The following is a 25,493-nucleotide window of genomic DNA, read 5'->3' on the forward strand; positions in this document are numbered from 1 at the left end:
CTGCAGGGGCAGGAAGGATCTTGATCTAGGCAGGAAACACACATCCGGCTCTCAGAATAGCTTCCTGCCTGCAGCCTCCAGCCTCCAGCTGCCTCAGCTCCTCCCTAGCAGCCCCTGCTCTCACTTACCTTTCACACCTTCATCCCCAGGGCTCCCGTGGGTGGATGGAGACCCCCATAGCTGGTAGGAATCCGAGGGGGCAGCCCCCTTGGTTACGAGGTGTCTGTTGGGTACTGGGGAGGTTGCAGGCTCTGCCGCTGACAGCAACGCCACCTACGAGCAAGAGAGAGTTCCCAGCAGTGCGCCCGGACATACTGCGCTAGCCAGACTTGGAGCCTATCTCCTCTCTCCACTACGGTTCTGCACTTACGGCTGTCACCCACTCAGCATGCCCTTCCGAGGTTGGTGAGCCTGCTGCAGCATTGGCTGTCAGCAGAACCTTTCAGCAGAGGCTCATGGTTTACGATCCAGAAGTCACAGGTTCAATCTCCCCTGATGTCCCACCCACCCAAGGGTCTGGGGTTGCACTTCTATGGAGGAAGCTCGGCATTGTCCTGGACATTCAGAGCTTTGGGGTTGAGGGGAGGAACTTGAAGCTTTGCTGAACAGGGCCGCCCAGAGGGGGGGGCAAGTGCGGCAATTTGCCCCGGGCCCCACAGGGGCCCCCACGAGAATATAGTATTCTATGGTATTCCAACTTTTTTTTAATGGAAGGGGCCCCCAAAATTGCTTTGCCCCAGGCCCCCTGAATCCTCTGGGCGGCCCTGTTGCTGAATGCACGGAATGGGGCTTGAGGACCTTGGTGTTCTGACTTGGTAGCCCTTGTCTCTGCACAAACTTGCATCAGCTGAATTAAACTGGTTCAGTTAGCCCTTGTGTGGACACCCCTAGTTCAGTTTAAAAGCAGCTTATGTTGATTTAGCTTAAACCACTTCCTAAGGCCTTGTCACACTGGAAATGTGAACCAGTAAAAGTTCTGTCGGCCTAGTGCCACCAACTGTTCAGCACGATGCGCTCGCACTTAGCTGCTCGGGGTGGTGCTTCATGCTGATTTGGCAAAAGCACGTTGCATCCTGGCATCCTCCAAGCCACCTTCAGGCACGCTGCCTTGTAGAAAACTGTTGCTGTGTATTGTGAGATGCCCAGGTACCTCTCAGGGAACTGTGGGCATTAGGGGGTCAAAGCCCACCATTCCCTCTGTTCTATCCCATGACTACGGCCCTACCATATTCACGATCCATTTTGGTCAATTTCATGGTTATAGGATTTTAAAAATAGTAAATTTCATGATTTCAGCTATTTGAATCTGAAATTTCACGGTGTTGTAATTGTAGGGGTCCTGACCCAAAAAGGAGCTGGGTGGGTTTCGCAAGGTTATTGTAGGGGGGGTGCGGTACTGCTACCCTTATTGCTGCAGGCGGTGGCGCTGCCTTCAGAGCTCAGCTGGGCAACTGGAGAGCGGTGCCTGCTGGCCGGGAGTCCAGCTCTGAAGGCAGAGCCGCCGCCAGCAGCAGCGCAGAAGTAAGGCTGGCATGGTATGGTATTGCCACCCTTATTTCTGCACTGCGGCCTGCACAGCTGGGCCCTCAGTCAGCAGCTGCCACTCTGGGTGCCCAGCCCTGAAGACAGTACAGAAGTAAGGGTGGCAATACCACGATTCCCCACTAAAATAACCTTGCGCCCCCCCCCCCCCGCAACTCCCTTTTGGGTCAGGACCCCCAGTTTGAGAAATGCTGGTCTCCCCCTGAAATCGGTAGAGTATAGGGTAAAAGCACACAAAAGACCAGATTTCACAGTCCGCGACGCATTTTTCATGGCCATGAATTTGGTAGGGCCCTACCCATAACTGCCTGCTCTGGTCCCATTTGTGAGCTTGTCCCAGCACCTGTGGACAGGGTCCGGGGGACACAGCACCGTTCTCCATTGTACGGACAGGGCATATGGTCCTGTTGCCTCTGCTAGGCCGCAGTGCTCAGACACACCTAGCTGGACAGTGACTGCATGGGCTGTGCTGCTGCAGTTATTCATGGAACAACTGCACTCGAGAAGCAGGGTTAACCCAGGTCAGAGTGTCCACACAGCCTCCTGCACCTTACACCCCTGCTACTCTGCATGGAGACAAGTCCCTGATGTGCAAAGGGTCGTATGGAAAACCTGGGCTGGGTTCTTGGGAACAGTTTCTATTTCCTTGTTTCATAGATTCATAGATTCTAGGACTGGAAGGGACCTCGAGAGGTCATCGAGTCCAGTCCCCTGCCCGCATGGCAGGACCAAATACTGTCTAGACCATCCCTGATAGACATTTATCTAACCTACTCTTAAATATCTCCAGAGATGGAGATTCCACAACCTCCCTAGGCAATTTATTCCAGTGTTTAACCACCCTGACAGTTAGGAACTTTTTCCTAATGTCCAACCTAAACCTCCCTTGCTGCAGTTTAAACCCACTGCTTCTTGTTCTATCCTTAGAGACTAAGATGAACAAGTTTTCTCACTCCTCCTTATGACACCGTTTTAGATACCTGAAAACTGCTATCATGTCCACTCTCAATCTTCTCTTTTCCAAACTAAACAAACCCAGTTCTTTCAGCCTTCCTTCATAGGTCATGTTCTCTAGACCTTTAAACATTCTTGTTGCTCTTCTCTGGACCCTCTCCAATTTCGCCACATCTTTCTTGAAATGCGGTGCCCAGAACTGGACACAATACTCCAGTTGAGGCCTAACCAGCGCAGAGTAGAGCGGAAGAATGACTTCTCGTGTCTTGCTCACAACACACCTGTTAATGCATCCAAGAATCATGTTTGCTTTTTTTGCAACAGCATCACACTGTTGACTCATATTTAGTTTGTGGTCCACTATAACCCCTAGATCCCTTTCTGCCGTACTCCTTCCTAGACAGTCTCTTCCCATTCTGTATGTGTGAAACTGATTGTTCCTTCCTTGTGCCAAAGTCCTGGTCAGAGCCATGGGGACTCTTTCTAGGACATAGTGACTTGGGCCTTTAGGCGGTAGGTGCCCAACTTCCATGGCCTGGCGCACCTGCTGAGATCAAGCACTAATCTCTGGGAGGGCCTGGAGTGGGAGACCCTGGGTTGCCTGTGAGTCCCTGGGGCTATTTCTGATGCCAGGTCTAAAGCAGAGCAAAGGTTAAAGCACAAAGAGGGTTAACCTGGTAGCCCAAACCCCTAATCATAGAATCATAGAATCTCAGGGTTGGAAGGGACCTCAGGAGTTCATCTAGTCCAACCCCCTGCTCAAAGCAGGACCAACCCCAACTAAATCATCCCAGCCAGGGCTTTGTCAAGCCTGACCTTAAAAAGCTCTAAGGAAGGAGATTCCACCACCTCCCTAGGTAACCCATTCCAGTGCTTCACCACCCTCCTAGGGAAATAGTGTTTTCTAATATCCAACCTAGACCTCCCCCACTGCAACGTGAGACCATTGCTCCTTGTTCTGTCATCTGGTACCACTGAGAACAGCCTAGCTCTATCCTCTATGGAACTCCCTTTCAGGTAGTTGAAAGCAGCTATCAAATCCCCCCTCATTCTTCTCTTCTGCATACTAAACAATCCCAGTTCCCTCAGCCTCTCCTCATAAGTCATGTGCTCCAGCTCCCTAATCATTTTTGTTGCCCTCCGCTGGACTCTTTCCAATTTTTCCACATCCTTCTTGGGCCCAAAACTGGACACAGTACTCCAGATGAGGCCTCACCAATGTCGAATAGAGGGGAATGATCATGTCCCTTGATCTGCTGGCAATGCCCCTACTTATACAGCCCAAAATGCTGTTAGCCTTCTTGGCAACAAGGGTACACTGTTGACTCATATCCAGCTTCTCGTCCACTGTGATCCCTAGGTCCTTTTCTGCAGAACTGCTGCCTAGCCACTCGGTCCCTAGTCTGAAGCAGAGCATGGGATTCTTCCATCCTAAGTGCAGGACTCTGCACTTGTCCTTATTGAACCTCATCAGATTTCTTTTGGCCCAATCCTCTAATTTGTCTAGATCCCTCTGTATCCTATCCCTACCCTCCAGCGTATCTACCACTCCTCCCAGTTTAGTGTCATCTGCAAACTTGCTGAGGGTTCAATCCACGCCATCCTCCAGATCATTAATACACTGGCCTCCCTATGACATTGAGCCCTGATGGGTGATAGGATCACAACAGAACCTCACCAGCACATTCCTCAGGGCCACAAGCCAACTGGTCTTAGTGACACTTCTGGAGCCCTCAGACAGTCCATCCCACGGAATGTCATCTCCTAGGGAACACACCCTATGGCCCGGTGTCACCCCAACTGGAGACCACTCATATCACCAGGCACCAGATCCACCTCTCATCCCCTCCATTGCCAGGCCAGTCCCCTACAGTCTGGTCTGCAGGGCCTGTTAGTTGTGTGTGTCACAGGTGCTGGGGCTTCACAGTATTGGCACAGGTAACTCGCCCACATGCGCCTGAGTGGCAGAGCTGTGAACAGAACCCAGGAGGTTGGTGTCCCCTGGTTTAATAACCACAAGACCATCTGTCCTCCCCTAAATGCTGACAGCAACCTGAAACGTCAACCGTTAAAATCCCACCTGGTTCAGAAAGCACTCAGCCTCTGAACAGCCACGCCACACCCTGGCTGTGCTCTGCCTTGTCCTAGACAACTTCTCGAGTGCTTTGGAATTGCAATTCCTGTGGGAGGGAGATGGATTATCTGTTGGGGACTGACCTCCTCCTCCATACGGTGCATGTCTATGGAGAAAGGCTGGGTGGTCCAGTGGCTAAGTCCAGGACTCAGGCACAATTCCCCCTCTGCCACAGACTTCACGTGTGACCTTGGGCAAGTCACTTAGCTCTCTGTAAAAATGGGGATAATAGCGCTGCCCTGCCTCCTTGGAGGTCATGAGGATAAATACACTGAGGTGCTCTCTGTAATGGGAGTGTGTCAGTACCACAGAGAGACAGCTGTCTGCTCCTGGGGCTGGCACAGCTGGCTGAAAACAAAACAAATGCAATTTTGCCCCAACATTTTGAAATGTTGAAGTTCTTTTCATTTCAAAGGGTAAAACAGGAATTGCAGGACAAAGGAAGTGCCCAGGAATTGCATTTCTGGGCAGAAAAAGAAAGAAGAACCTCTCCAGTAGGAACAAGGCAAAAAGAAAAGAAGGGGGAAATGAAGAATAATAAACAAAAATACTTAAAGAAATGACAGCACAAAATGTTGATGAAAAAAGAAAGACAATTGTTTAAAATGAACAAGCTGGCAGCCCCGCTCCAAGTGTGACACAGAATATCGGGGGCTGGACTAGCCGACCTCTTTCTACATTTCCATGAGATTTCACTGGGATCCAGGGGTAAACGTCAAACTCACCATTGATCCCAACCTCCGTGAGATGCAAAGTTCTGAGGCGAGAAGGTCACGCTGGTTCTCGTACCATACCCTGTGCTCCCTGATCCTTTACTCACATCCCACCTCCAACCCCTGCCACGTAGACACTGACCTTGTCTTCCAGGCTGTTGAGACGCGCTGTCAGTTCCACCACTTTGCTGCAATTCAAACACCCTGGGAAATCAACCAAAAGAACAGAGAGTAAAGTGACTGGGGAGAAATCTGAGGCCAGGATGGAGGGGTGGAGAGGGGAGGAAATAAAGAGGAGGGGAAGAGTGGGGGGCAGTGAGTATGGATGTGGGCGCATAACATTCTGCGCCAAACGTTCCCTGGGCAGCCCAGCTGTAGGCTGCATGCCAGGTGCTGGCGTAACCCACTGGCGCACGTGTGCTAGGTCCACTCTGTGCCCAGCCTGCAGAGGCCAGGAGTCTGCTACAGCCCCACTCACAGAGCTTCAGCAGCTCATGCTTTTCGCTCTGGAGGTCCCAGTTCAATCCTGATTGTGTCAGCCAAGGTGGGACCCATACCCTGGCTCCAGGACAGGGAAGCACCAAACAAGTCAGGCCCAGCCACTCTTTGTCATCCCCATTCTGCTTCCCCAGGGGGTCCTAACCCTGATCCCAGGAGACCCCACCTGCTGAGGGGAGACCAGGACTCGCTTCCAGGCAGGACTCATTCCCTGGGGCTCACCCTGAAGAGTAAGAACCCTACTGTGGTGTAAGACAGGTGCCAGCCCAGCACTCCTGCAGCAGAGATGATGCCTACCCTGGGGGCCTGCCCCAGTTCCAGCCATTGGGGCACACAGCTCAGCCTCGATCTGCACCTGCACAGCTACCCCAGTGGCTTCACTGGAGCAAACGGTCAGTGTGGGAAAGGCCTCAGGCTCTTGGTCTTGGGGACTTGAGCCCGGGTTAGAAGGGTTTACAAGGGTCACGCAGCAGGGCCTTGGAAATGGTCCTTTACGCGATTTCACGGAAATGGCGAGCAATAGAGACGTTATGATCTAAAGCTGGTTCTGGACCAGGGCTGGGCAGATAACTACCGACCCCTGGGCCTTCACAGCCAGACCTGAAACAGGCCTTTCTTCAAGCCTCGACGTGGTCAGATCATTTCCCACGCACACCTCTTTATTTCCCCTGGATGCCACCGGGATCGGAAAGTGCTCAGGTACCGTGAGGAAGGCTGTTGGCACAGGATTTCCAATCCAAGCAAATGCAGGAAGTACTGGAAATATACCAGAGCCTGAGATGACAGGCACCTTATAAATATGATCACTAGAGAGTATGACAATAGACTGACCAACCGACTTATGTGGGATCACACCGGTGCTCGCTCACACTCATGTGAATCCTTAATTGCACAATATTCCAAACCCGGAGACTTGGAAAGCATCTGAGCTTGTGGGTGCTTAACTGACCTTCCTGACCGACCCACTGCTGTTCCCGACCAGCTGAGGTGTGAGAAGAAGCAGAAATGACCTGTCACTCTTGATGGGGGGGCACAATTTAAAGGTTGGGGGGCATGTGACCACCCTACGTGTTGCCTCTGGCCCCTTTCCCACTCCCCCCTGTGCCTCCCACACCTGCTCCAAGCCAGCACTTCCTTGCCCCCACCCCCCTCACAGCTCCTCCCCACATAGATCTCCCAGTGCCTGCCCGCTGCAGGCGCAGCGCGGACTGGAGCGGGCTCCGGATACCTACTGCTGAGCAGGGAACTGTGGCTGTGGGCGAGGAAGGGACAGGACTCAGAGGGCTTCCCCACGCCCCCTTTGGCAGAGCTGCGCTGCCATGCCTGGCTCTCTTCCCTGCTCTGGGCGCCTCCTAGCGGGCTCAGCGGGAGTGCTAGGTGCCTTTCCCAGGCATGTCCCCTTTAGCTGTGCTCAGCCCAAGTCCAACCCTGGCAGAAATCGGGGGGGGGGGCATGCCTCCCCCCACATCTCGCCTCTGACCTGAAGGAGAGTTTCTACTCCAAGAGGCATTTGCAGTGTGGAGCCAGGGTGACCAGACAGCAAGTGTGAAAAATCTGGACAGGGGGTGGGGGGTAATAGGAGCCTATATAAGAAAAAGAGCCAAAAATAGGGACTGTCCCTATAAAATCGGGACATCTGGTCACCCTATGTGGAGCAGACAGCCATCCTGGGGATGGCAGTAGGGCAAATGCATTGGGAAGACACAGCACCCATTAACAAAGCCAGGCTTCCCTCCCAAGACGCAGCAGGAGGAGGGACCAGAGATCTTCCTCTTCCTCACCTCGCCTTACGCTCTACATGGAGCTCTCAGGCGGCGATACCAGCTCCTGGCGCACCAGGGGCTATCAAACACTGACCATTTCATTGTCATTCTTCCGGGAGTGACGTCACATTTTGGGAGAGACACGGGTGAGATCCTGATGCACTTGCAATCACCCCACCCCCAGCATTTTTCATCCGAGGTGGGGGATTAGCTGTGGCATCCTGGCCAGATTCCAGAGTGAACAATTCCACTCTGCATCCCTGAAGCTCCCTTGGAAGTTTTCAGTTGCATACAATATTCTTTTTCACTTCCTGCCCTGAACTCTTGTGAGGGGTTATAACAGGTGGAGTGCTGTACCCCAGAGGCAGCTGCATTTCAGCAGGAGGTGAAATGGCATTTTAGCTACTCTGATCTAATCCAATCGGCCACGTCCCTGGAATGAACCTGGCCTGTCTCTTCAACTCGTTTTGCTCCTGGTTCTGTAGCGATGAGACCTGAAGAAAGTTCAGACGCCCCTTAACTTCACCAGCAACATCTGCCAAGGTGGGAGAGCCTCTCCTGAGTGTGCAAGTGGCATAAAGAGAAGAGCTCTCGGCCCTCTCCCCCTGAGGAAACGCTCATTCTCATTTCCCAGTGTCAAAGGGAACCAGGAGTATTGCAGCAGTAATTGCAGTTAATTGCTACTAGTCCCAACAAAGAGCCTGCAGTCCTCACTGTCAAGAGTCAAAGCCGTCTCCATGGTTACTTATTGCCTGGCTCTGACTTTTAAAGGGGCAGCATCTCTTTTTTTTTGCATCTGCCATTTCAAGATCTCTTCCTCGCTTGCTCATCGGGGGATGGTCTGAGTCCTAGGAATGTCCTCGTCTGCAATTTCTCCTCAGCCCGAGTCTCTAAGGCTCAAGACGCTCTTCCCAGCTGAGGGTAGATAAGGGCTCTGTGCAGATCCCATGGACACTGCCCCTCGAGTCAGCTGGAGAGGTCCCCAAGGCCATAGCCACCCACAGTCCCAGACATTAACGACCCAACCAGTCCATCCAGGGCAGGACTGGCCCCTCCAGGTTTCATGTCCCATTTCTGGGGCTTGCCCAGCCTTGCCCTGGAGGAATCTCCTTCTCCAGCGTGTGTGTGTGTGTGTGTGGGGGGGGGGCAGATTCTCCTCTGCCCGGCATCATGTGTGGTCGCCCAGTGCCAAGTGGGTTTACAGAGCTCCTGTTCTGATGTGGGGTGAGTGGACCACTGGTGCAAATGGCTGCACAAGGGGCTGAGTAACCAGGATCAGGCCCTTTAGTCTGCAGCCTGCTGAGGCTTGGAGCTGAGGGATCTTGCAGCGAGAAGCAAACGTGGGGGGCAGATAGAATGGGATGGGGGAGCACAGCTCTCTTGTTCTTCCTCCCTTTCCTCCCCTCTTTGTAAAACAAACACAAGGAAGGACTTCTGCACACAGCGCACAGCCAGCCCGTGGAGCTCGCTGCCGGGGGTGTTATGAAGGGCAAAACTGTAACTGGGTTCAGTAAATAATTCAGTAAGTTCACGTAGGATAGGTCCGTCACTGGCTATTAGCCCAGATGGTCAGGGTGCAACCCCTTGCTCTGGGTGTCCCTAAGCCTCTGACTGCCAGAAGCTGGGACGGGATGACGGGATGGCTCACTAGATAATGGCCCTGTTCTATTCATTCTCTCTGAAGCACCTGGCATTGGCCACTGTCAGAGGACAGGACACTGGGCTGGATGGACCATTGGTTGGACATGGTCCTTCTTATGTTCTTATGAACATTGCTGTCATTTGGTGGCCTGGGTGGAACAAGCCAGTGGGTCCCAGAGGCCAACCTATCGTGGTCCCAGAAACCACGCCCCCCAGTGGGCCCTCTCCATTGGAGGCCAAGTACATGGAGAGAGAATGAGCACCCTGTATTACCCTGGGAATGATGGCAGGTGGCTGAACCTGAACGTCCAAGGGGTTTCACAGAAACCCAGGGGCTGAGTTCCGAGGATCTCCTCCAACGTCCCCTCTTCATGTTCCAGGGGGTCTCCATGAAGACCAGTTGCTAACGTTGAACTGGACTGGAAGGATGTGGTTGGTCGTTGATCACCTGGCGGCATGGGCGGCGGGTATAACAGGTATAACCCTAAGCCAAACCCTGGCCTCGGCCATGCTGGTGCCCAAGCTGGCGGGAGCTCAGCTCCATTGCTGTTTGGAGACCAGCAGGCTGGCGCTGGGGGTGGCCCGGCACTTGGGGCCAGCGCTGGAGCGGTCCGGTGGCCCAATCCTGGAGCTGTCTCCTGCCATCCTTCCTTGGTGTGACCCTGGGCAGAAAGCAGGGAGAGGGCCCGCCCTCTCTTCTGCCAGCCTCCCCTGGGTGTCACCCGGGGCACTGGGGAATGTGGGGAAAGAGGTTTGGCTGGGGCTCCTCTGGCCGGGGCGGGGGGGGGGGAAGGGGCGTTCAGGTAGGGGTGGGGCCTTGGGCAAAAGGGGCGGGGCCGTGTGACTAGCACACGTGCCGCCCATGCCTGGAGGAATGTACCCTTTGTGACAGCTGAGTCCCCCCCACTCCGGACACGCCCCCGCCAGCCCGCCCTTGCCACTCCCCTGGTGTGTATGCTCAGAAAGCACAAGGCTGGAGAAAGTCCCAGCGGATGCCAGACAGACGCTAGAACAAAAGGAGAACATGTGGGAAGCGCGGTACCTCCACCCCCAACCCTCAACAGCTGGACTCAGCAAGCCATGCCAGGCAGCTGAGTCTGGAGAGAAGACAAGGCCAAGTTTAAAAAGCCATGTAAACCCCAGAGATGAGGAGGAGGAAGGATGCTTGGCACTGCTGTCCTGTCCACAGACACTTCTCCTTCCTGCACTCCCATGTCCACCTCCCTCCCCAAAGCAGCCCCAGCCGTGCCGGGTAGCTGGAATTCCTGCCCCTGACATGCTCGGAAGGCAGGGATGCAGTCGCCTGACACTCCCCGGCCAAAGGGCCATGTTGGCAGCTGGCTTGGGAAGGAGGCAGTGCACGTGGGGTTGGTTCCTGTTCTGTTGCATGGGGAGGATTGTGGGAAGAGAGCCAAATGGTTACATGCAGCAGTGCTATCTCCCTGCCCGGCCGTGGGATATGGGAAATGGTGGGCCTGAGTCTTCTTTGGGGCAGAGCAAAGGGCGCCTTGAACAACCATCTGGCAGCTCCTCTACAAAGGGGGCTGGGTATCCATCCTCGGCATGCAGAGTGAGCACACAGCCAGTAGCAAATCATCCATGCTCACAGACAGGGCTGTTCCCACACAATAGGGGTTAGCATCTGACACTGCAGAACCAATCCTATTAGCCCCTTGGTGGGGGGCAGGCACAGCAAGCCCCACCCCTCTGCTGAAGACAATCCCAGGAAAAGCCAGACTCTCACACCTTATGCCCTGCTGAGATCCCAAACATGCCCCGAACTGAGGGACAAAGGAGCAAACCAGAAGGAAATAACCTGGCCCCACTGCAGTTGGTGGTAAAACTCCTATAGACTTCAGGGCGACCAGGATTTCACCACTGGCTCGAACCTCAGCCCAGGAGCAAGAGCTGGGCAGGCAAGCTGTCCCCCTGTGTGTTGACTTGCTCTGAACAGTCTGCGTACTGCACCTTTAATAGGGGAGATGTTCCCCTCCCGCCACAACCTGCGGCAGGGACAGGTGGCCATTTTGTGTTCAGCTCAGTGCAGACTGTTACAGAGACAATGTATAAATATGTCATTGGCCGAAAGCATCCGGTTGCTCTTGGGAATGGAAAAAACCAGCAGTTCCTTTCTTTCTGCCACCAGGCATGCCCCTCTGTCTACCTCACATTGCTATCCTGCCACCCAGCATATCGTATCTGAGCAGCCTTCACATCAAATCAAAACAAAACAAAAATCCCTAGCAACCTGGCCCCCTTAGAAGGGGCAGCACTCTGCTGGGGGTTGGGGTTTGGCTTGGATTTATTTATTATTTGGGGTTTTTCCAGTCTGTGGGATTTAGGAGTACAAGGGGAGGTGTCATTTTCCAGCAGCAGTGTTTGCCGAAAGAGCAAATATTGTGGAATGTTTGTGGAAAGCCAGTTATAAAACACCAATGTGGGCCGAAGACCTGATGCTAGGAATGACCCTCACCCAGTAAGCAAACACCAGGGGACACAGATGTCCTGGCCAAGACTGACGGCTCCAGCTGACGCTCACCCCAAAGAGCTTGTGAGCGACACACAGGTGGAAGTACACTCCTGGGGCACCCTTGTCACTTCAGGTCATGCGACGTGACAAGGCCAGTTGTGGAACGTATGATGGGCTCATGGGCAATTCAGGACCAGGAGAAATGGCTCTCCTCACCAGTCAGCATTCCTGATCTCAATGACTTGAATCAGCAAAGCTTTCCATAGGATTAGGAGGCCAAGGGTTCATTGTCAATCTCCAGGCCCACACCTTAGGCAAACACTAAAGCAGGTACCAAGGTAGAAAGGGAAATGAAGTTCCTTTCAGTGCCTGCTGCCATCTCCTGCTTACTGCAGGGTCACACGCCCCAGAGCCATGGAGACCCTTTCTTCCGGAGTGTCCAAAGCACGAGGGCATGCGTCAGTGGCCCGGGATTGGATTGGAACATCACTCATCACAGGGAATATCCCTCCGCTTCAACCAGCCCACCAAAAAGACTGTGCAAAGCAGGGGAAGGAGGGCTGGGGCAGAGGTGAAGGGGGAATGCGCAGAGCCATACACCTGCACTCTCACTGCCTCAGGAGAGAGCAGGATTGCTGGATAAACGTATAGCTGGGACATGTATCCAGCTGGCCCTTCCCACAGGTGATACCGTGCACCCACCCAAAGCCCCAGGGACGTATAGGAACCTAGGTCCAGATCCTAACTTCCATTGAACTCAAGGGGAGTTCAGTGCCTACATCTTCCCTAGTGCCCAGGGCCGGATCAACTCTCCTGTGGGCCTGGGGCTATTAGATTTTGTGGGGCCCCTGTATACAAGTCTTTTCCCTAATTTAAAATAAAATTATTACAACCATGGCATCAAGGCTATTAATGCTATAGCTATTAACGCTATACTAAACTTAGAATCATAGAATCATAGAATATTAGGGTTGGAAGATACCTCACGAGGTCATCTAGTCCAACCCCCTGCTCAAAGCAGGACCAACCCCAACTAAATCATCCCAGTCAGGGCTTTGTCAAGCCAGGCCTTAAAAACCTCTAAGGAAGGAGATTCCACCACCTCCCTAGGTAACCCATTCCAGTGCTTCACCACCCTCCTAGGGAAATAGTGTTTCCTAATATCCAACCTAGACCTCCCCCACTGCAACTTGAGACCCTTGCTCCTTGTTCTGTCATCTGGTACCACTGAGAACAGCCTAGCTCCATCCTCTATGGAACCCCCCTTCAGGTAGTTGAAGGCTGATATCAAATCCCCCCTCATTCTTCTCTTCTGCAGACTAAACAATCCCAGTTCCCTCAGCCTCTCCTCATAAGTCATGTGCTCCAGTCCCCTAATCATTTTTATTGTCCTCCGCTGGACTCTTTCCAATTTTTCCACATCTTTCTTGTAGTGTGGGGCCCAAAACTGGACACAGTACTCCAGATGAAGCCTCACCAATGCCGAATAGAGGGGAATGATCACGTCCCTCGATCTGCTGGCAATGCCCCTACTTATACAGCCCAAAATGCCTTTAGCCTTCTTGGCAACAAGAGCACACTGTTGACTCATATCCAGCTTCTCGTCCACTGTGACCCCTAGGTCCTTTTCTGCAGAACTGCTCCCTAGCCATTCGGTCCCTAGTCTGTAGCTGTGCATGGGATTCTTCCGTCCTAAGTGCAGGACTCTGCACTTGTCCTTGTTGAACCTCATCAGATTTCTTTTGGCCCAATCCTCTAATTTGTCTAGGTCCCTCTGTATCCGATCCCTACCCTCCAGTGTATCTACCACGCCTCCCAGTTTAGTGTCATCTGCAAACTTGCCGAGGGTGCAATCCACGCCATCCTCCACATTATTAATGAAGATATTGAACAAAACCGGCCCCAGGACCGACCCTTGGGGCACTCCGCTTGAAACTGGCTGCCAACTAGACATGAAGCCATTGATCACTACCCGTTGAGCTCGACGATCTAGCCAGCTATCTATCCACCTTATAGTCCATTCATCCAATCCAGACTTTTTTAACTTGCCGGCAAGAATACTGTGGGAGACCGTATCAAAAGCTTTGCTAAAGTCAAGGAATAACACATCCACTGCTTTCCCCTCATCCACAGAGCCAGTTATCTCATCATAGAAGGCAATTAGCTAGTCAGGCATGACTTGCCCTTGGTGAATCCATGCTGACTGTTCCTGATCACTTTCCTTTCCTCTAAGTGCTTCAGAATTGATTCCTTGAGGACCTGCTCCCTGATTTTTCCAGGGACTGAGGTGAGGCTGACTGGCCTGTAGTTCCCTGGATCCTCCTTCTTCCCTTTTTTAAAGATGGGCACTACATTAGCCTTTTTCCAGTCATCCGGGACCTCCCGCGATTGCCATGAGTTTTCAAAGATAATGGCCAATGGCTCTGCAATCACATCCGCCAACTCTTTTAACACCCTCAGATGCAGCGCATCCGGCCCCTTGAACTTGTGCTCGTCCAGCTTTTCTAAATAGCCCCGAACCACTTCTTTCTCCACAGAGGGCTGGTCACCTCCTCCCCATACTGTGCTGCCCAGTGCAGTAGTCTGGGAGCTGACCTTGTTCGTGAAGACAGAGGCAAAAAAAGCATTGTGTACATTAGCTTTTTCCACATCCCCTGTCACTAGTTTGCCTCCCTCATGCAGTAAGAGGTCCACACTTTCCCTGAACTTCTTCTTGTTGCTAACATACCTGAAGAAACCCTTCTTGTTACTCTTAACATCTCTTGCTAGCTGCCACTCCAAGTGTGATTTGGCCTTCCTGATTTCACTCCTGCATGCCTGAGCAATATTTTTATACTCCTCCCTGGTCATTTGTCCAAGCTTCCACTTCTTGTAAGCTTCTTTTTTGTGTTTAAGAACAGCAAGGATTTCACTGTTAAGCCAAGCTGGTCGCCTGCCATATTTACTATTCTTTCCACACATCGGGATGGTTTGTTCCTGCAACCTCAATAAGGATTCTTTAAAATACAGCCAGCTCTCCTGGACTCCTTTCCCCCTCATGTTATTTTCCCAGGGGATCCTGCCCATCTGTTCCCTGAGGGAGTCAAAGTCTGCTTTTCTGAAGTCCAGGGTCCATATTCTGCTGGTCTCCTTTCTTCCTTGTGTCAGGATCCTGAACTCGACCATCTCATGGTCACTGCCTCCCAGGTTCCCATCCACTTTTGCTTCCCCTACTAATTCTTCCCTGTTTGTGAGCAGCAGGTCAAGAAGAGCTCTGCCCCAGTTGGTTCCTCCAGCACTTGCACAGGAAATTGTCCCCTACACTTTCCAAAAACTTCCTGGATTGTCTGTGCACTGCTGTATTGCTCTCCCAGCAGATATTGGGGTGATTGAAGTCCCCCCAAGATGACCAGGGCCTGTGATCTAGTAACTTCTATTAGTTGAACCTCATCAGATTTCTTTTGGCCCAATCCTCCAATTTGGCTAGGTCACTCTGGACTCTATCCCTACCCTCCAGTGTATCGACCTCTCCCCCCAGCTTAGTGTCATCTGCGAATTTGCTGAGGGTGTAATTAATCCCATCATCCAGATCATTAATAATAACTTGCCTTTTAATTAACGTAAAGCCATTCTGTGGTTACATTTCAGTGTTAAAACGTAGAATATAGTTAATTCAAAATAGCCTACTTAGAACAGCTGTTATATTAGTTTCTTTCTGGGAGGGAGTTTGTGTGCAGGAGGGGGCTCAAGGCTGGGACAGAGTGTTGGGGTGCAGGAGAGGGTGAGGGGTGCAGGCTCTGGGAGGGAGTTTGGTGCAGGAGGGGATTCTGACCTGGGGCAGAGGGTTGGGGTGCAGGAGGGGGTTCAGGTTTCGGCCGGGAGGCACTTACCACAGGCGGCTCCCAGCCGGCGGTGCAGCAAGGCTTAGGCAGGCTGCCTGCATGCCGTGGTCCCACGCCGCTCCCGGAAGCGGCCGGCTGCTGGCACGTCTCTGTGCACCACTGGGGGGAGGGGGACAGCATGTCTCCGTGCGCTGCCTGTGCCCGCAAGCGCCGCCCCCGCAGCTCCCATTGGGCAGTTCCCGGCCAATGGGAGCTGCGGGGACAGTGCTGGGGGCGGGGGCAGTGCGCGGAGCCACCTCTATCCCACCTGGGGCTGCAGAGACATGCCAGCAGCCGTCCGATTCCGGGAGCGGTGTGGGACCACGGCATTCAGGCAGCCTGCCTAAGCTCTGCTGTGCCGAAGCCCCCCCTTAGCCCGGGGCCTTGGGCTGCAGCCCCTAAAGCCCCTGTTAGTGCCTGGCTTCCCTCATTCTCTCCCTCTTTCCCTGTCTATCATTCTCTTTTCCCACTGCCACTCTCTCTGCCCCCGAGATAGGTCAGAGCAGGGGCAAGGGCAGTACGGGTTTGCGGGGAGGAGACCAGGGTTTCTAGTGCAGCACAATCTCCAGCCAAAGAAAGGTGACACCTTCCCTCCAGACCCACCTGAGTAGGTTGCTGGTCGGAGGGGGAGCCTGCGCAGGGGGGCACTGGGACGTCCGGCTTCCTGCGGGGCGACGTAGCTGATGGTCTCTGCAAAGGAAACGGATGGCATTAGTCACTCAGTGGACTGGCTCATAGGGTCTGTGGTCTCCATGCTGCCCCCCTGGCTGGAACCCCGACCCCCAGGGAGACTGTCCAGGGGAAACTGACCCCTAGTCCCTGTCGTGGGGCTCTCTGGACCTCTCAGCTCTGGTATTGCCCCTGTGAAGGGAGCTGAGCTCAGTGGGGCAGATGCTTATTCCCACTCCTCTCCTGCTGCTCCCAGGGGATACAAGGCCCTTCCAGGGGCTGGCTCCTGAGAGAGTCAGTAACATTCAATAACATTGAGGGCGACAAACTGGTGGAGACTCAGAATCGGACACACCCACCCAGGGCCAACCATGTCTACTGCAGCTCTGCAAAGGACTGAGGGCCCAGGCTGCAAGCCAGGGCGCAGAGCCCAATTCATGGGAATGCAGGGCCCCGCCAGTGCGATGACCAGCCAGAGGGACACTGAGCAGAGGGCTGGAGGGGTGGGAGAGTGGGGGCAGAGGAGAGCATGTTGAGCTGTGCCCACCTCAGGGACACTCCCTGTTTCCCTGGGTCTGGATCACACCCTACAAGCCTGGACAGTTGATTGGGGATGCTGCTGGGCCACCATGGGGAGCAGGAATCCACCCAGCCTGGGTCTCCCACAGGCCAGCACACACAACTAATTGCTAGCCCCGAGCTGGCCGTCTGCTTTGCCACAAGCCCCCTGCAGGCTGGCGCTGCCTGACCCCCCCGGCACTGCAGAGTCCCAGCCACCCTGCAGCATGGCCCCTCTCCCCACACAAAGCAGAAGGGGCGACAGGCACAGCTGCCCATCTCTGAGCCAGGGCAAGGGCAAGACCTGATGCTGGGCTGGGGGAGCAAAGGAGGATGGGCCAGCCTGGGCCTGGACATGAGGCAAACAATCTTCCCCGAAGGTGCCAGGTCTGGTTCAGGTGCTAGCTCTCTGTGCTCCCCCCAGGGACTCCCCCAGAGCCAGCCGGGCACTGAGAAGATGCCAAAGCTTCTTCCTAGGCCCTGCAAGGAGCTAACCAGAGTGCAAAGAGTTAACATCTCCCCCTCCCCCCACAGGTCTCCCAGTCTGTCCAGGAGCCACCTGGCTGGGGTGTGTAGGCAGGTATGGCCCCTTGCTTACAGCTGTCCAGCCAAGGAGACCCTGGTGAATCGGGGGGGGGGGGGGGGCGGACGGACGGGGGGGGGGGAAAGCCAGTGCCTTTTGATCTCTCCCCCCAACTAAGCAACCTAATCTAACATTCCCCTCTGTCTCTAGGCACAGCTCCCACCTGCCCACGGCTCAGTTAGGGTGACCAGATGTCCCGATTTTATAGGGACAGTCCCGATATTTGGGGCTTTGTCTTATATAGGCACCTGTTACCCCCCCCCCCCCACCCCCATCCCGATTTTTCACACTTGCCCTCTGGTCACCCTAAGCTCAGTTCCCCAGTCCCTGCCCCCACGGGGCTGAGGCTGTAAGGGAGGGGTGCCCCAAACTCAACCCACAGGCCTTTTGGGGTGCGGAAGGAAGCAAGGACAACACACACTTTCCCTGGGCAGTGGGGACAGAATTCCAAGCTCCCAGTAGCTCAGCCAGTGGGACGGACCCTTGCTGTTGGGAACAGACAGAGAACCACAGTGGGGAGAGGGGGCAGACGAACCCCCTCTGTCCTGATGGCCACTCGATAAGGCCCAAGTCAACATCTGAACTCAGACCCCAGCGTAGGATCAGGCACTGACCATCCAGGCTGGCCTCACCCGCGGGTCCTTTGACTTGGAAAATGGGAGCCAACTACATTTGTCAGGGCCTTCTCTCTCTGCTGCTCCCCCATCTCGGGCACCTGGGTCACAGGCACATTCCCTCCCCAAGCAGGGAGATGGAGGGGGTTGGGGTAAGCAGATGACTTCCTCAGTGGCGGAGGAGGAGCTAAGAAGTGTTGCTTCATTCCTCCATTCGGGTCAATGTCCTTGGGGCCCCAAGGAAACATTCCCATTCCCAGAACTGCCTTTCTTGGAAGGACGGCACTGAACTTTAGCCCAAGCTCCCAGCTAGAAAATCCCTGTTGGAATGAAACGGACGATGTTATAGACAAACACTAGGGGATGTGAGGGGCAATAGCTAGGGCCAGCAACAGGGCTGAACTAGCACCAGAAACAGTGACTATGTGACAGCCTATGTGCATGGCCCTCTGAGCTACACTGCAATTGTGCACTGCTTTCCACCCCTCCATACACTGCACCTTTGCACTGCATTACACCTGTGCACTGCACTGCACCTCCAACCTACTCCGCAACTCTCCATGTATTGCACCTCTGTACTATACTGCAATTAGTCACTGCTTTCTACCTAGCCATGCATTGCATCCCTGCACTGCACCTGAAAGCTACACTGAAACTCTTCAGCAAACCTCCGCACTGCATTACACCTCTGCATTGCACTAGCTCGTGGCACTGCACTACACCTCTGAATGGACTGCGCCTCCAAACTACACTGCAACTTTCCATGCATTCCACCTCTGGGTCACACTGCCTCTCTTTGCATCACAGCCTCACTTTGACCCAACAATAGTGCATGAGCACCCTGCATTGTGCACATGCCTCGGCTTTGCACCTCAGTGCCATATGTGCTACTCTGCACCAGGTGCTGTGGAACTCCCTGCGGCAGGAGGCCATTGAGACACAAACAGCTGCTGGATTGGACAAAGGACTGAGTGACATGACTGTTGTAATAACTCTGGTCGCTCTGCAAGCTGAGGGTGATCAAACCTCATGTTTCAGGGTGTCTGATGAATGCCAGGAAGTGCCCCTTCCAAGTACAGCTCCAGGCACCAGCAGGGGAAGGTCTGCCAGTAGGGCCCTTGTTTCCCCTGTACACTGACACATGCCCAGATCCAAGATTAAATCTGCTCCCAGATGACTGTGCACCTGCAGTTGGCACTGGAGAAGGGCACAGCGGGCAACAGGAGGTGTCAGGCAGTGGAGGGGGAAACAACACGGTGGGAATCAGGGAAGGGACAGTGCAGTGGACACTTGTGGGTGTGGGCATTAGGGGACAGAGAGTATCTCTAAGGGCAGGAACACATGGGCATCAGGGTTGGCAGTGGAACAATGAGGAGGGCATCTGGGGGGCAGGCCACAGTCTGGCAGGAATGGAGGATGGGACATGTGCAGCACCCAGTGGGGATGGCACAGGGGGAAGGGGAGGTATAGTGGCATTGGAGAATGGGGGAGCATGGTGTGGTGGGGAGCATATGCAAGGCATAGTGAGCAGTCACTGAGTGGACAAGGCCTGGAGAGTCCCTCATTGCATTGCGTGAGGCTGCCCTACAGGCAGTATGTGCAGGCAGGTGGGTGGGATCAGTCCTGAGGCCACGTGACATGAGCACAGCTGAGTTCGCCCCACGCTCAGGCACATGTCCTGGTCCTGCCTCCCCTTAGCGCATTTGGAGGAGCTGGGAGTTTGTGTTTGCAGAAAGAGGCCAAACTTTTGCAAACACCTTTCGAGCACGGATATTTGATTTGTTTTGGGATCAGGGCCTGCTGTCACCAGAACCTGCACTGGCGCTGCTGAGGAGACCGTGAGAGTGAGTTAGCATGGGACTCACCTGGGGGACTCACTGCTGCAGCCTAGTACCCTAATGAACTGGCTGCTGTGTGCGAGCCCTGCCCTCTACTGGCTGCAATGAGAACTGCTCCCCATGTTGGCAGGCGCTCAGCTGGTCAGCGTTAATTCTGATTCAAGGTGAACTCCAGTGAGGGTTTTCAGAGCAGGGGCAGCTGCGTTTGAGCTCTGCTGACACTGTGACATTTCCAGAGGGAGGACCAGGGAGCTCAAGGCTTTGGACATTATCTAGGCAAATGGCTAAATAAAGCTTGTTTGTTTTTTCTAAGGCAGAAATATAGGGGCCAGCCCCGGCATTCAGTTAGACCGGAGTGAATCCGGAGTGACTCCACTGATCACTCCTCTGACTCCACGAGGAGCACTGCAGATTTCCCCTGGTGTCACTGCAAATGGGCTCTGGCCCAGTTTGGCTCTGGGCAGGGGGCAGTGGAGGAGCGAGGGTAGCTCAGGCAACGAGGGGGGTATAGTTACTTGAGAAAAACAAAGCTGAATTCCCCCTCCCGGAGATCAGAGCTGAGCTCACATCCCGGAGCCAGGCTCCATCTGGGACCAGCTGGAGGAAGTGACCCCAACTGAGACACACACAGAGACACAACGGATTTCCTGAGCCACCCACATCCTCTGTGAGCACTCGGGGGAGGGGCTCAGGTTGGACCCTCAGTGAAAGGTTCCCACCCCTTCCTGCACCCCATGCATCCCAGCTCCCAGGTGTCACCCAGCAGAGCTTGCAGGCCAGGTCCCCACTAGGCAGAGGGTCTTCCTGGGTCTGGGGACTCAGTCCCGTGTGAGAAACAGCCCCCAGGCAAGAGGGCGCCTGCCTCACCTTTAGCTCTGAGCTCCATGGTGAATGCGATGGACAGGCCCCACTGGCTAACCAGGCTTTGTTCTTCTCCAGCTCCTTCCCTCCCAAGGTGCTTCACCCACACCAGTGAGTTTAACTTCCCAGTGTCCCTGCAAGGCAGAGACAATGCCCCCACGATGCAGAGATGGGGAAACCGAGGCACTGTCTCTGACATGCCCCAGGTGACACAGCGAGTCAACAGCAGTGCTGGGAACAGAAGCCAAGAGGCCTGTCTACCTCCTCTAACCGCCAGACAACACTACCCTCACAGAGCCCAGGAGCCCTGACTCTCCATCCCCTGTTCTTGCTAGTAGACCACATTTCCCACCCAGAGTCAGGAGGAGAACCCAGGAGTCCTGGTTCCCAGAGCCTTGCTCTGGCCATTAAACCTCCCAACTTCCCACGCTGCAATAACATAAACAAAAATAAAAACTACTCACCAGTTTTTAAAAAACAATTGCAGTGCCCATGCAAAAGGCACCAGCTTCACAGCCTAGAGACTGAAAACCTCTGTTTAACCCCCGAGTGAGTAGAGCATGGGCAGCAACTGGGCAAGCTCCCCACACGCCTTGCCCCCCGCCCCGATAGCACCCCCTGTATGGCTGAGTCTCCATGCCCCAATCAGACCGTGGCTTCTCTCCTTGTCAACAAGAGGGTGAGTTCCCAGACACGCTGGTATTTTGGGTTGTGGTGCAAGGCTTGTGATATTGGTGTATGTCTTCAAGCCCCAGCTCCCGGACTCCTGGCATAGGGAGAATCCCAGCTTTCATTTTTTGAAATAAAGGGAACATTCTAGCCCTGCTGGTTATGCAGAAAACATGATCCTTAAAGGCTCACAAACCAGAAGGCACCTATGCAGACCCCAGACCTAAAGTCTCATGATTTTTAACCCACTCTCACAATTTTGGGAGCTGGACCCAGACACCATCCCTGCCCATCCTGGCTAATAGCCATTGATGGACCTAGCCCCCAGGAACTTATCTAGTTCTTTTTTGAACCCTGTTATATAGTCTTGGCCTTCACAACAGCCTCTGGAAAGGAGTTCCACAGGTTGACTGTGCGTTGTGAGAAAAAATACTTCCTTTTGTTTGTTTTAAGCCTGCTGCCTATTAAGTGGCACATCAATTCAGTGGCAAAGCTGGCCTAGAACGCAGGAGTCCTGGCTCCATGCCCCCATCTCTAACCCCTCCCCCACAGACCCCTGCCTTACCTAAAGGGTTAATATTAACCAGTACCATTGTGGGGACCCAGTCCCCCAGATGTCAGCAGCTGCTGCACCCCTAAAAAAATAATAATCCTGCAGCAAAATGACAGGAGGTTTCAGGCTGAAAGCTACTCCGCAATCTCGCTTTGCCTGCCCTGAGCCCTAGTGTCCCAGGAACTGCCGCAGCAGCCGTCTCACTGTGGGGCTACCAGAGGCCATGCAGAGAACTCACGCCCCTGTCCCACACCCTGTGGAAGCTGTTGCTTCACTGAGACTGGCTCTGGGTTCAGATCCTGCAGCAGTGGGGGGATCAAAGCCAGCTCTGCTCTCCAGGGAGCTATTTCCAAGCGGGGGAAGGGGCATTCTTGCATCCGGACAAGGCTGCAAACTGCTGTACAGCACAGGCGTGATGTGAGCCCAGTCGGATAAGGAGAGGCTGGTCGTTCCCAGGGACCCCTACCCCACCTTCCTCCCATCTGTAGAAACTGACCCACACACTCTCCTTTCAAACCAAGGAATGCCAGCTTCCTGCAGCCCCCAGCCTGGCCCCCAAGCTGCATGCTCCATTCCAGGGCCACTTGCCTGTCCCTCCTCCCCAGGCAGGGGCAGAGGCACACCAGTTAGGAAAGCTGGCACGGGCCCTGGTACGAGTGCCCTAGAGGGGGGAGGGTCTCTGACTGTACAGCAGTGTCAGGTTTCCCAGAACTGCAGGATCATGGGGGAGAGAGAGGTGGGGAGAGTGGGAGAGATGGAAACTGATGGGGGCGGGGGAGTGAGAGGGAAGAAAGATGATACTCTGCTGAGGCTCCTTCTTTCTGTCTATCTGTCTGTCCCCACATGTGCGCCCCCCCCCCCATCTCTCTGTCCTCCCACACTCCTCTCTGGTATGTGAGTGCTGCCTGAAGCTTGGGGGTGAGGGATTGCAGCTGGGTCCGACCGGCCTCTCTGGGGGGTGCTATGGAGTCCCTGGAGTCCCAAGCAGGAAAGAGGGAGGCGAATCCCCCCCTGGAGCTAATGGCGGTGCTCCTCGCTCCTGTCTGCCCCAAGGATGGGAGGGGGGGTCCAGGCCTCCTAGGGTTGCCAACTTTATAACTGCAGAAAACCAAACACCCTTGCCCTGCCCCCGCCCTGAGGCCACACCCCTGCACCGCCCCTTCTCTGAGGCACCACCCCCACTCACTCCATCCCCCCTCCCTCTGAGGCTCGCTCTCCCCCACTCTCACTCTCTCATTTTCACTAGGCTGGGGCAGGGAGTTGGGGTGCGGGGTGCGGGCTCCGGCCAGGTGGTGCTTACCTCAGGCGGCTCACTGAAGCGGCCGGCATGTCCGACTCCTAGGCAGAGGGGCAGGGGGCTTTGTGCGCTACCCCCGCAGCTCCCATTGGCTGTGGTTCCAGGACAATGGGAGTATGGAGTCAGCACTCTGGGCCACCCCTACACTGTAGGGACATTCTGGCCTCTTCCTGGGAGCTGCGCGCAGCTGGGCAGGGAGCCTGCCAGCCCCGCTGTGCTGCCGACCGGACTTTTAATGGGCGTTTTCGACTGGGCATTCGGGTCAAAAACCGGACCCCTGGGAACCTGTCCCTAGGCCTCACTCCCCCTTCGCCCTGCACTGATGTGGCAACAGCCTTGGCTGGGGAATTGAGGCCAGAGCCGGGTCGCAGCCAGTATGTTTGTCCCTCACCCCCGTCCCTGGCCCATGGAGGGGAGGGGTGGGGCCTGGGCAGGAAGGGAAGCTGCAGGCTGAGCCAAATAGGTTCTAACCGCCCCCTTCCGCCGCTGGGTCCCAGGCTGCCTGTCGAAGGCGCTGGTGAGGTTCTCAGCAAGGCCCTGCCATCCCTCACTAGCACACTGGCCCTGGCCTGCTGTCCCCCAGCTGTGGGGCTTGTGTCCCCTGCTGAGCCCCGGGCACCGGCTCGCTCCTCTGAAAGGTCACTGGGGCTGGGACAGAGGGCTCTGAGCCCTAAGAGGTGCCCTGCTCCCCTCCCCAAATGCCTGCTGCCTCCAGACTCCCCTCCCTCCCAACTGCTCTACATGCACAACAGCTCTGAATTCCAGCATCCAAGGGGTTAAAAGTCCCCCCCCAGCTCCTGTAGCCAGGAGCAGGCAGAGTTGGGTGGTGCCCAGGACTCACCTTCCTGTTCACCTGGCTGGGGAGGGGGTGAGCAGGGAGCTGGAAGGAGGCGCTGACACCACCTTTCCCCTCCCCCTGCTCTGGGGTCCTCACGTCAGGGCATCTCCTCTCCTCCCCCAGGTTCCCAGGGCTGGACACACGTGCAGCTGCGCTGCCCCCCAGGGTGATCCACCCCCAGCCCCCGAGAAGCAGTTTACAAGCCCAGTGTAAATATTTGCAGTCAGTGAAGGGAAGGGGCAGCGCTGGGTGGGGCTGATTTGTTCAGAGCCAGTGCTGGAAAAAGACAATAGAGGAGCAGAGCCAATGTGTTTCCTGAGCCCTGGCCCTAGGTGGTCCCAGCTGCCAGGCCCTTTGCACGTCTCCGCAGGGTGGAAGGGGTCTGAGCTAGCGCTACGGCCTGCCACAGCTACATTGGCAACGTGGTTTCCCTTTACAACTGAATTTTTATCCTCTCTAAAATCCATACGCATCACCAACTCGGCTTGAAAATTGGCCAGGGTGGAGTTTGCAGTGCAAATCTGAGGTCCTTGGGTGACAGGGTTCCTGAGATACAGCCCCCCATTTGTCCCAAATAGCCTGTTTTAATTATTTTTTTCCACAGCCTGGGCTACCTCTTAATAGAGAGATCCTCTCTGGACACCTCCCCTCCCACTGGACACTGCACCAGGAGCGGGGGGGGGAGAGGCCCACAGGTGCCTGAACCGTGGCCCCATCCCCCCCGTGCTGCCCCTCAGGCCCTGCCCCTTCTCCCCAAGCCCCTCGCGCCACCCATTCCCCCAAGGCCCTCCTTCCGCACTGCCTCTTCCCCCCACGACCCTGCTCCGCTTACTCCTCTCCGTCCCCCCTCCCCCCGTCACTTGCTGTTAAGGCTGGTAAAAAGTGGGAGGGCCCTGGTCCCCTGTTCCAGTGCCCCTACACTGCACTGAACCCACTGCACAGACCCCCATCTCCTCTCCCATTGGTCACTGCACAGACCACACCTCCCCTCTCATTGGTCATTGCACAGATTCCACTTTTGCTGCTATTGGACACTGGACAGACCAAACCTGTGCTTCGACTGGTCATTGCCCAGACCCCTCCCAAACACGCTCCCATTGCCACAGCGGACCTGTGGCTGCCACTAGAGTACCCGCTGCCACTCTGACCCTGCACAACCATGGCTGGGCCTCGGTGTCCTTTGGCTCCCGGCTGGGGCTCCAGAGCGGCTCCAGCCCTGGTTGGCAGGCCGGGATTTGGCAAGCTGGGAGTCCGAGCACTCTGAGCATGCCCCTTTGGCTGCCCCATGCCTCTGGAGCCAGGCCTGCCCCTCCTGAAATCCATGGTTAGGCTCCCACAGTGTACTGCACAGCAGGGGCTCTGGCCTGCGAACACAAGCTGGGTCCTGTCAGAGATGTGCAGGGGTGGGGGGAGCTCATGTCTCCTACCTTGGGAGGAG

At 55.0% G+C, this 25,493-nt stretch overlaps 1 protein-coding gene across 1 annotated transcript in view; it reads right to left on the bottom strand.

The window, feature by feature from the left end:
• EMID1 (EMI domain containing 1) overlaps positions 1-25,493 on the bottom strand; it is a 109,647-nt gene that overhangs the window by 34,213 nt on the left and 49,941 nt on the right. The window contains exons 4-6 of the mRNA XM_065418029.1: positions 16,179-16,265; positions 5,486-5,547; positions 129-273 (exon numbers count right to left, since the gene is read on the bottom strand). Coding sequence (XP_065274101.1) covers positions 129-273; positions 5,486-5,547; positions 16,179-16,265 — 294 coding nt within the window. The remainder of the gene's footprint in view (positions 1-128; positions 274-5,485; positions 5,548-16,178; positions 16,266-25,493) is intronic.

Source organism: Emys orbicularis, chromosome 16 (genome assembly GCF_028017835.1).
Source record: "Emys orbicularis isolate rEmyOrb1 chromosome 16, rEmyOrb1.hap1, whole genome shotgun sequence".
NCBI lineage: Eukaryota > Metazoa > Chordata > Testudines > Emydidae > Emys > Emys orbicularis.